At 40.8% G+C, this 12453-nt stretch overlaps 1 protein-coding gene across 6 annotated transcripts in view; it reads left to right on the forward strand.

The window, feature by feature from the left end:
* The window catches only part of SLC17A9 (solute carrier family 17 member 9), a 54919-nt gene that overhangs the window by 1704 nt on the left and 40762 nt on the right, over positions 1-12453 (forward strand). Inside the window, exons 1-2 of one of the 6 annotated variants that reach the window (XM_056547818.1) lie at positions 6413-6491; positions 8507-8528. The exons of 1 other annotated variant lie outside the window; for it this stretch is intronic. Coding sequence is in view for 2 of the 5 variants with exons in the window: in XM_056547814.1 (XP_056403789.1) it covers positions 5657-5697 (41 nt within the window). In the remaining 3 variants the exon portion in view is untranslated. Of the gene's footprint in view, positions 1-784; positions 990-5650; positions 5698-6339; positions 6492-8506; positions 8529-12453 lie in introns of those variants that run through there. 4 more of the 6 variants (XM_056547816.1, XM_056547817.1, XM_056547814.1 and 1 more) reach the window with 4 other exon arrangements.

Genomic DNA, 12453 nt, shown 5'->3' on the forward strand with positions numbered 1-12453 from the left:
AAATTCGATTCGTCACGAACTTCTCGGCTCGGCAGTTAATGACTTTTCCTGCATAAATTAGTTCAGCTTTCAGGTGCTCCGTGGGCTGGAAAAGGTGGATACAGTCCTAGGAGACTCTTTCCTAGGACTGTATCCACCTTTTCCAGCCCACCGGAGTACCAAAAAGCTGAACACATTTATGCGGGAAAAGTCATCAACCGCTGAGCCGAGAAGTGATTTACTGTAAGTTCGCTCATCTCTAGCTGGGTTCACATCACATTTTTGCCATACTGTTTTCAATCAGTTTTTCTAAAGAAAACCGTAAGGAAAAAAAACTGATGGAACTGTAGTATAAGTATACCGTATGTGTTTTAAAACCGGATACTGTTTTTAAATGTGCATACGGTTCCGTCCGTTTTTATAAAAATTTTTTAATGGGAGGGGTGTTGGGTGGGAACTTCAGGATGCAAATGTGCATGTGCAAAAATGAAAAACCGTATACATGTGAGTTTCCCATTGACGTCCATGTTAAAAAAAAAAAAAAAAAAGTTGCAGTACGGTTGACCACGATTTTGTCTATAACAATAAAAAGGTGTTTATTCTGTCTATGGCTTTGTTCACATATTGCCTTTAGCGCACAATCAGTTTTTTCTACATGAAGAGCTTATTTTGTTACATGTAGTGGATCAGAGTTTGTTAGATGCTCTAGTGCAGTGGTCTCCAAACTGTAGACCTCCAGCTGTTGCAAAACTACAACTCCCAGCATGCTCGGACAGCCGTTGGCTGTCCGAGCATGCAGGGAGTTGTAGTTTTGCAGCAGCTGGAGGTCCACAGTTTGGAGACCACTGCACTAGAGCAATATGTTTTCATAGGCAGCCAGAACCAGGTTATCAGATGCAGCAGTGCTCATTGTGTTAAGATACTGCGCAGTTGTGTTTGTCAGGTGGAGTATTGCTTGTTTTGTATCAATATCTGGTGTAGCAGTGCTAACTGTGTCAGACGCAGCATAGGTAAGTGTACCAATCGTAACAGTACTCAAGTACTGAGGAGTTTGTCTTTTGGTACAACTCATGGCGACACCATGGTGGTTTTTTTCTTTTCTTTTTTCAACAAAGGACTCGTGCAAAGGCAGGAATTCCCTGTCACCATAATGCCTGGGTCACGCCAACCTCCCACCTGCTAGTGTAACAAGCCAGTGATAAAAGCACATTCTATCTATCTCATATCTATCTATCAATTTCATATATATCTATCTATCTTATCTACCTATCTCATATCTATCTATCAATTTCATATATCTATTTATTATATATCTATCTATCTTTCTCTTTCATATCTATCTATCTCATATCTATCTATCTATCTATTTCATATATCTATTTATTATATATCTATCTCATATCTATCTATCTATCTCATATCTATCTATCTATCTATCTCATATCTATCTATCTATCTCATATCTATCATCTCATATCTATCATCTATCTCATATCTATCTATCTCATATCTATCTATCTCATATCTATCATCTCATATCTATCATCTATCTCATATCTATCTATCTCATATCTATCTATCTATCTATCTCATATCTATCTATCTATCATCTATCTCATATCTATCTATCTCATATCTATCTATCTCATATCTATCTATCTCATATCTATCTATCTCATATCTATCTATCAATTTCATATATCTATTTATTATATATCTATCTCATATCTATCTATCTATCTCATATCTATCTATCTATCTATTTCATATATCTATTTATTATATATCTATCTCATATCTATCTATCTATCTCATATCTATCTATCTATCTCATATCTATCTATCTATCTATCTATCTCATATCTATCATCTCATATCTATCATCTATCTCATATCTATCTATCTCATATCTATCTATCTCATATCTATCATCTCATATCTATCATCTATCTCATATCTATCTATCTCATATCTATCTATCTATCTCATATCTATCTATCTCATATCTATCTATCTCATATCTATCTATCTATCTATCATCTTATCTCATATCTATCTATCTCATATCTATCTATCTCATATCTATCTATCTCATATCTATCTATCTCATATCTATCTATCTCATATCTATCTATCTATCTATCTCATATCTATCTATCTATCTCATATCTATCTATCTATCTCATATCTATCTATCTATCTCATATCTATCTATCTATCTCATATCTATCTATCTATGTCATATCTCTCTCTCTCTATCATATATCTCTCTCTCTCTCATATCTATCTCTCTCTCTCTCATATCTATCTCTATCTCTCTCTCTCTCATATCTCTCTCTCTCTCATATCTCTCTCTCTCTCTCATATCTCTCTCTCTCATATCTCTCTCTCTCTCATATCTCTCTCTCTCTCTCTCTCTCATATATCTCTCTCTCTCTCTCTCTCTCTCTCATATCTATCTCATATCTCTCTCTCTCTCTCTCATATCTCTCTCTCTCTCTCATATCTCTCTCTCTCTCTCTCTCTCATATATCTCTCTCTCTCATATCTCTCTCTCTCTCTCTCATATATCTCTCTCTCTCTCTCTCATATCTATCTCATATCTATCTCATATCTCTCTCTCTATCATATCTATCTCTCTCTCTCATCTCTCTCTCTCATATCTCTCTCTCTCTCTCATATCTCTCTCTCTCTCTCTCTATCATATCTATCTCTCTCTCTCTCATATCTCTCTCTCTCTATCTATCTCTCTCTCTCTCTCTCTCATATCTCTCTCTCTCTCTCTCTCTCTCTCATATCTCTCTCTCTCTCTCATATCTATCTCTCTCTCTCATCTCTCTCTCTCTCTCTCATCTCTCTCTCTCTCTCTCATATCTCTCTCTCTCATATCTATCTATCTCTCTCTCTCTCATATCTCTCTATCTCTCTCTCTCTCATATCTCTCTCTCTCTCATATCTCTCTCTCTCATATCTCTCTCTCTCTCATATCTCTCTCTCTCTCTCTCATATCTCTCTCTCTCATATCTCTCTCTCTCTCATAACTCTCTCTCTCTCTCTGATCTCTCTCTCATGTCCTCTCTCATATCTCTCTCTCTCTCTCATACTCTCTCTCTCTCTCATATCTCTCTCTCTCTCTCATATCTCTCTCTCTCTCATATCTCTCTCTCTCATATCTCTCTCTCTCTCATATCTATCTCTCTCTCTCTCATATCTATCTCACTCTCTCTCATATCTATCTCTCTCTCTCTCATATCTATCTCTCTCTCTCTCTCATATCTATCTCTCTCTCTCTCATATCTATCTCTCTCTCTCATATCTATCTCTCTCTCATATCTATCTCTCTCTCTCTCAAATCTATCTCTCTCTCTCTCTCTCATATCTATCTCTCTCTCTCTCTCTCTCATCTCTCTCTCTCTCATCTCTCTCTCTCTCATCTCTCTCTCTCTCTCATATCTATCTCTCTCTCTCTCATATCTATCTCTCTCTCTCTTTCATATCTATCTCTCTCTCTCTCTCTCATATCTATCTCTCTCTCTCTTTCATATCTATCTCTCTCTCTCATATCTATCTCTCTCTCTCTCATATCTCTCTCTCTCTCTCTCTCTCTCTCTCATATCTCTCTCTCATATCTCTCTCTCATATCTCTCTCTCTCTCATATCTCTCTCTCTCTCTCTCATATCTCTCTCTCTCTCTCTCATATCTATCTCTCTCTCTCTCATATCTATCTCTCTCTCTCTCATATCTATCTCTCTCTCTCTCTCATATCTATCTCTCCTCTCTCTCTCTCTCATATCTATCTCTCTCTCTCTCTCTCTCTCATATCTATCTCTCTCTCATCTCTCTCTCTCTCTCTCTCTCTCATATCTCTCTCTCTTTCATATCTATCTCTCTCTCTCTCTCTCTCTCTCTCTCATATCTATCTCTCTCTCTCATATCTCTCTCTCTTTCATATCTATCTCTCTCTCTCTCATATCTATCTCTCTCTCTCATATCTATCTCTCTCTCTCATATCTCTCTCTCATATCTCTCTCTCATATCTATCTCTCTCTCTCTCATATCTATCTCTCTCATATCTCTCTCTCTCTCTCTCTCTCTCTCTCTCATATCTCTCTCTCTCATATCTCTCTCTCTCTCTCATATCTCTCTCTCTCATATCTCTCTCTCATATATATATATATATCTCTCTCTCTCTCTCATATCTATCTCTCTCTCTCTCTCATATCTCTCTCTCTCTCATATCTCTCTCTCTCTCTCTCATATCTCTCTCTCTCTCTCTCTCATATCTATCTCTCTCTCTCTCATATCTCTCTCTCTCTCTCATATCTATCTCTCTCATATCTATCTCTCTCTCTCTCATATCTATCTCTCTCTCTCATATCTATCTCTCTCTCTCTCTCTCTCATCTCTCTCTCTCTCTCTCTCTCTCATATCTCTCTCTCTCTCTCTCTCTCTCTCATATCTCTCTCTCTCTCTCTCTCATATCTCTCTCTCTCTCTCTCATATCTCTCTCTCTCTCTCTCATATCTCTCTCTCTCTCTCATATCTCTCTCTCTCTCTCATATCTCTCTCTCTCTCTCTCATATCTCTCTCTCTCTCTCATATCTATGTCATATCTATCTCTCATATCTATCTATTTATCTATCTATGTCATGTCGTATCTAGCCATCTGGGCCCCACTTACATGTGGCTAAACCCTCCAGCGTGACCTTTTCAGTTTTATTCCAAAGTAAAAGCAATCTCAGAGTTAATTACCCCTTTATCTCATCTAGTAGTGCAAAATACACAGTGTAAAATGAGATAATAAATCTTGTTTTGTTTTATTGACCGCACCCGGATAGATCCGCCTGGCGATAAGACCGGTGATGGTGTAAGAACAAACTGGTAACTTAGGACTTAAAGGAGTAGTCCAGTGGTGATTCAGTGGTTTACAACTTATCCCCTATCTTAAGGATAGGGGATAAGTTGCAGATCGCGGGGGGTCCGACCCCTAGGGCCCCCCGCGATCTCCTGTACGGAGCCCCGACAGCCCGCGGGAAGTGGGCGTGTCGACCTCCGCACGAGGCGGCGGCCGACACGCCCCCTCAATACAACTCTATGGCAGAGCCGAAGCGCTGCCTTCGGCAATCTCCGGCTCTGCCATTGAGATGTATTGAGGGGGCGTGTCGGCCGCCGCCTCGTGCGGAGGTCGACACGCCCACTTCCCGCGGGCTGTCGGGGCTCCGTACAGGAGATCGCGGGGGGGCCCTAGGGGTCGGACCCCCCGCGATCTGCAACTTATCCCCTATCCTTAGGATAGGGGATAAGTTTTTCACCACTGGACTACCCCTTTAATATTCGGATCCAACATTTTAACAGGTTTCCTATTTTGCATGATGGATGCCTGTGGATTGTCGTGCCAGTTACCCCAGTAATTTAATACCCTAATAGTTGTAGAATATTTGGTTATGGGGAAACTCCAACTGCCGGCATCACATGTACCATAGTAAGGTTATGCTGGGAGTTGTATGGTATCACCCATCATCTCGCTGAAGACCTTATAGTGAATTCAGGACTGATGTGATCCAGTCACAGACCACTAAAAGCATTGTCAAGAGCAGTGGTCTTCAACCTGCGGACCTCCAGATGTTGCAACACTACAACTCCCAGCATGCCCAGACAGCCAACGGCTGTCCGGGCATGCTGGGAGTTGTAGTGTTGCAACATCTGGAGATCCACAGGTTGAAGAACACTGGTCTAGAGGACACATAGCGTGACAGCTTCTTACTCATATCTATTCATTGGAAACACATGCACTCTCAGTTCAGATGAGCATTAGAGATGAGCGAATATACAGTAAATTCGATTCGTCACGAACTTCTCGGCTCGGCAGTTGATTACTTTTCCTGCATAAATGAGTTCAGCTTTCTGGTGCTCCGGTGGACTGGAAAAGGTGGATACATCCCTAGGAAAGAGTCTCCTAGGACTGTATCCACCTTTTCCAGCAAACGGGAGCACCTGAAAGCTGAACTAATTTATGCAGGATAAGTCAGAAACTGCCGAGCCGAGAAGTTCGTGACGAATCGAATTTACTGTAAATTCGCTCATCTCTAATGAGCATACATGTGTATAGGGGATTTAGAGAGACAGAGGGTGAATTTATCATTGTTTTACCCTGGTTTTGTGGTGCACATTTGTCACACGGTTTTTCTCATATGCAGTTTAGAGACTTTTCACTGCGACTTTTGCTTTAGAAGACTTTTTAAAAAGAACATAGGGGGAGATTTATCAAAACCTGTGCAGAGGAAAACTTGCCCAGTTGCCCATAGCAACCAATCAGCTTGCTTCTTTCATTTTTATGAAGGCCTGTGAAAAATGAAAGAAGCAATATGATTGGTTGCTATGGGCAACTGAGCAAGTTTTCCTCTGCACAGGTTTTGATAGATCTCTCCCCATAGGGATTTAGAGCTCTTTTTCTTTATGCTTATAAAAAGTCACACATGCGCCTAAGGACATTTTTGTGCGACGTTTGTGGGTAAGCATAAAGTTGCAAATAGCTCTACCTGAGTAACTTTCAGTCGGGAATTTATCAAGTGCGAATGTCGCACCTAGGCAAAAAAAGAGTTGCAAACCCCCTTAAAAAGTTGCAAGTGTAAGGCTGGGTTCACACCACGTTTTTCAAATACGGTAACCTTTTCCACAAAAAAAACGTATACGACTGTATCCGAAACCATATGCATAGAGAATGCATTGTAAACCGTATTCCAAATCTTGTGTACGGTTGCATCCGTTTTGCCTCGGATACGGTTTTGCCGATTTTTCTACCGTAGGCAAAAACGCTGTCGACCACGTTTTTGCCTCCGGTTGGAAAACCGTATGCGAACCGTATGCGTTTTTTTACATTGTTGTCTATGAGAACCGTACACAGAATTTCAGAATACGGTTGCACACTGTTTTTCTAATCCGTTTTTGGAGTTGACACATGCGCAGATTGGAATTTCAATAGAACAATAGTAACTTTATTAAATTGCTGGAAAACTAATTCCAACAAAATAGCAAAACCGTTGGCAAAAACTGATGCAAACGGATCGAACCGTACGGGGAAAAACCGTATACGTTTTAATTTGGAGTCATACGGTTGTATACGGTTGCATACTGTTTTTGCCATACGTTTTTTAGAGGAAAACCGTATACGGTAACCGTATTTGAAAAACGTGGTGTGAACCCAGCATACGGCCGAAAACGAAGCCGACCGGAGGCTGCGGTTCACTCCGGTCGGCTCATAGACATACATTAAATACGGTTCCCGAATACGGGCTCCGCGATTAAGCCCCGCTCCCCTCCTCCCAACCGTATACGGGAGCCGTATTTAACAAAACGTGGTGTGAACCCAGCCTAAGTCAGGTCAGACCTTTACAGACATGCCTTTGATAGAATTTTTCAAAAGTCACACAAAAAGACACAACTGTTTTTTTTTCTAAAGCTCTGCTCCCCAGCCACCCGCGCGCATCTACCACACAGCTGCTAATTATTGCAGAACTACAACTCCCAGCATGCCCTTACAGTGAGGATATGCTTGGAGTTGTAGTTCCAACAGCTTCTGGGCAGGTGGCCAGGGAGCGGAGCCGGCTGGCTGACAGGAATATGAAATTACAGCACTAATTTCATATTTCTCAGGCGGAGCCGTAATTGGCCCGGACTAACTGGCCAATCACAGCTGCCGGCAGAAAATATGAATTTACAGTGCCTTAACTTCATTTTACCCACCTGGAAACCAGGGAGCGGAGCACAATACTGTGCGCTTCCCTGGTTTGCTTTTCATCTGCCCGCGCCGCATGACTACAACTCCCAGCATGCCTTTACAGTAAGGACATGCTGGGAGTTGTAGTTATGCGGCGTGGGCGATGTGCGGGAAGGTGACAAGCTTGTCACCTGCCTGCGCACATCTCCCGGCTTAGTAATGGACTCCGTCTATTAGACAGCTTCCACTACTAAAGGCCTGTAAAGGAAATAAAAAAAATTAAAAAAAAAACACATTTAAAAAACTTTTATTCCAAAAAAAACACTCATTACACTTATTAATATTTAAAAAAATAAAAAAAAAATAAAAGTAAAAAAGCTGGTCATCGTAGTCCACCTAATGCTGAAAAGTCCTCTGCATATGCAGATCGAAAATGAGAAGGAAGCAAACAAAAAAAAAATGGGTTAGTACATTTAGGGGGGAAAAAAAAGTAATAAATAAATACACACACATATCTATATCTATCGCACATCTTTTTTTTACAGCTGCGACTTTATCAACCCCCTGTGATAGTATAATAAATGTCACACATAAGCAAAATAAAATAAAATAAAATGACTACAGAACTCTCTTACCAAAGCAACAATGATAAATGTCCCTTTACGAGTGTTGGGTTTCTATTATTAATTTTATTATTAATTTATTATTTTCTGGCTGACCACGCCCCCTTTACGGGTTTGTAGGTTTATTGTGGCACATTGCACCACAAATTCTGATGCACAACCTTATTTTTTTTTTCTTCTGCTTAGATATTGCAGCAAAGGCTTTTTGGTGAATAAAGTAGAGGTTCTCGTGTATGCATTGTGCTCACCTGTTTAAGCTGATGTGGCATTCATGGGTTTTCAGCCATTTTGGATCCATCACTGAAATGACTTGATAATGCTGCCTACCTTTCCTACCTTCATGAATCCTCTGGCTTTGGCGTTTGATTATTGCACCAGGTCATCTCATTAGGCTGCTTCATGGTCATCCTGGTGAACTACCATAATTAGAATCATAAGAGGGTTGAGGTTATTTCACATAATGTACAGTTTCAAGGCATTTTTTATTCATAGTATTTTTATTTTTTATTTTTTTTAGAGACATATAGGCATAAAGTGAAAGTGATATGACCCATAATCACAATTCAGGTGTTCTATTAAGATTTGAAGTCTTAAACTGTGTTTGCATCTTGAATTTTTACTGTAGTTTTACCGCGTTTTGTCTGTTTCTGCAAAGATTTACTAAAATAAATAAAACTTTGTATTTCCTAAAAATTTTTATAAAAAGAGATCAAAAAGTCCTATCAAAACAAAAACTGTAGCCTTAAAAACTTCAGAGAACGGCGCAAAAAATTTGTCCTCACCCCGTATTTTTTAACAGTAGTAAAACAAAATCAAACCTATATGAGTAGGATATCATTTTAATCGTAAGGACCTACAGAATAAAGATAAGGTATCATTTTTACCAGAAATGGAAGCCCCAAAAACTTACAAAATGGTGTTTTTTTTTTTAAACTTTGTCCCACAAATATTTTTTTTCTGGTTTTGGGGTAGATTTTTTTTTGTAAAATGACTGATGTCATTACAAAGTAAAATTGGTAGGGCATAAAACAAGCCCTCATATGGGTCTGTAGGTGAAAAACTCAAATCGTCGTGATCTTTAAAAGGTGAGGAGGAAAAAATGAGTGCAAAAACGGAAAAACCCTGAGTCCTTAAAGGGGTACTCCCCTGGAAAACATTTTTTTTTTTTAAATCAACTGGTGTCAGAAAGTTAAACAGATTTGTAAATTACTTCTATTTAAAAATCTTAATCCTTCCAGTACTTATCAGCTGCTGTATGCTCCACAGGAAGTTCTTTTCTTTTTGAATTTCCTTTTGACCACAGTGCTCTTTGCTGACACCTCTGTCCGTATCAGAAACTGTCCAGAGCAGGATAGGTTTGCTATGGGGTTTTGCTTGTACTCTGGACAGTTCCTGACATGGACAGAGGTGTCAGCAGAGAGCACTGTGGTCAGATAGAAAAGAACTCCAGAAAGAAACACAACTTCCTGTGGAGCATACAGCAGCTGATAAGTACTGGAAGGATTAACATTTTTAAATAGAAGTAATTTACAAATCTTTTTAACTTTCTGGCACCAGTTGATTTAAAAAAAAAATAGTTTTTCAGCGGAGTACCCCTTTAAGCCATGAACTTTCTGGGGGGTCAGACTGGTGATCACATGACCACTTTTAAGTAATGAAACGCATAGATGTAGCTGTGCTAGGTTTAAACAAATGGCGCAGTACAACTATGATGGTGAGTGATTTCTCTGAAATGCTCAAGCAGTTCAGGATAAATGATATACTGTGTCAAGATCATGCTCCCTGTACCTGTCTTCATGCTGCCTGACTTATGGGCAGCATAAACCAGTGACAAGTCCCCTTTAGGCTAGGTTCACACTACGGAATTTCCGCCTGAAATTCCGCTTTGAAATTGCAGGCAGAAATTCCGCTTATTATAATGTCTAGTGTAGTGAAGGGGTTTTCCGTTCACAAATTCACACTTCGGAATCTGTGAAGCGGAATTTGTGAACGGAAAATCCACTTGAAAATTTCCGCCTGAAGAATGGCGTTGCCTTATGCCTAGGATTAGAGATGAGCGAACTTACAGTAAATTCGATTCGTCACAAACTTCTCGGCTCGGCAGTTGATGACTTATCCTGCATAAATTAGTTCAGCTTTCAGTTGCTCCTGTGGGCTGGAAAAGGTGGATACAGTCCTAGGAAAGAGTCTCCTAGGACTGTATCCACCTTTTCCAGCCCACTGGAGCACCTGAAAGCTGAACTAATTTATGCAGGAAAAGTCATCAACTGCCGAGCCGAGAAGTTTGTGACGAATCGAATTTACTGTAAGTTCGCTCATCTCTACCTAGGATCCCCTCTCTATTGCCTATAGGTAGGGTTGCCACTTTTCTTTAAAAAAAAAAAAAAAAACTGTCCATGCTAATTTGCATAATTATATATTCTGACCCATCTAACTTTTTAATTTCTCCTTATATGGGACTGTATGAGGGCAAAATTTTTTTGCACCCAGATCTGAAGTTTTTAACAGTATCATTTTTGTTTTGATTGCTTTTTTTTTTTTAAATTTGAGAGTTGCAGTTTGTTACTAACTACAACTCCCAGCATGCCCTGATACAGCCTGTGGCTCAGCAGCTGCCCCAAACAAAAACTACAACTCCCAGCATGTTGGACTATATATTAGTATATAGGATAGGTCAGTGTTTCCCAACCAGGGGTGCCTCCAGCTGTTACAGAACTGCCACTCCCAGCATGCCCGGACAGCCAACGGCTGTCCGGGTATGCTGGGAGTTGTAGTTTTGCAACAGCTGGAGGCGCTCTTGTTGGGAAACACTGGGATAGGTTATGGTGCAACATTCTGGGATTTGGGGGATTGGTTGGATAAATACCCGCCATTGCATTTTTATTAGGGATCGACCGATATTGATTTTTTAGGGCCGATACCTATAACATGTGAACTTTGAGGCCGATAGGTGATAAGTTATACCGGAATATCGGTATAAGTTATCGGCTATATCCCCCTTCCCACCCCCCGCAGAAGCCGCTGCAGATCAACGATTTAAATCGGGTGCTTTAAATCATTGAACTGCAGCGGCTTTTGTGGGGCCAGAGACCGCCGCCGCCACCCGCTTCTCTCCCCCTGCCTGTCCTGGGGTCCTCCCTTGTCCAACCACAAGGTAATTGCCGATACCGATAATGTCCAAAATCGTGAATATCGGCCGATAATATCGGCCAAACCGATAATCTGTTGATCCCTAGTATATAGTATAGATCAGTGTTTCCCAACCAGGGGTGCCTTCAGCTGTTGCAGAACTGCAACTCCCAGCATGCCCGGCCAGACAGTGTTGACTGTCCGGGCATGCTGGGAGTTGTAGTTTTGCAACAGCTGGAGGCGCTCTGGTTGGGAAACACTGGTATAGGTTATGTTGCAACATTCTGGGAGTTGGAGGATTGGTTGGATAAATACCCGCCATTGCATTTTTATATTAAAAGTACCGGCAGGGTGGCCAAAATACCGTCTGTGACAGTAAAATACCTATAGGTAATTATCCATCTGTCAGTAAATGTGTGGACATTACATGATGTCCTGTATCTGCAGGCTTCAGAGCTGAAATCTCCCAGCTCTCTGCTTAATCTTACGTGTCCAGGATGTGCGCTATTCATTTGCATGTTTGATGTGCGATCTTCACAACCCACTGTAGGAAACGTCCTTATTTTTGCAGCGCAGCCAACCCTGGTGACAATTGTGAATGCAGCTTTTCACTGTTGTTTGTCTTTTACTTGGGTTACGTGTTCTCTTGCTGTCACCAGTTTTAGGTCAGCTGTAGTAGATGTTTAATCTGGATGACCTCCAGGCTGTAATACACAGGGGGTTAGTTAACTATTAGATGGCTGCTTGCTGACTACAACCATAGGATCAGCAGTGCAGTTTATTGAATGTTCTATGAGTAGTCACACTCTATACTTGTCAAGCCAATTGAGTAAACAGAGACCCAATGTTGCTCAAGGTCCCCAGATTTAGGGTCGGTTCACACTACGATTGCACTGTACGGATGCCGGATCTGGTTGGGGGGGAGCGAAAACCGGACGCTCCCATATCCCAGCCGGACCCGGCCCGTATCTAATGCATTTCAATGAGCCGACCGGAGTCAAACG

Source organism: Hyla sarda, chromosome 12 (genome assembly GCF_029499605.1).
Source record: "Hyla sarda isolate aHylSar1 chromosome 12, aHylSar1.hap1, whole genome shotgun sequence".
Taxonomy (NCBI): Eukaryota; Metazoa; Chordata; class Amphibia; order Anura; family Hylidae; genus Hyla; species Hyla sarda.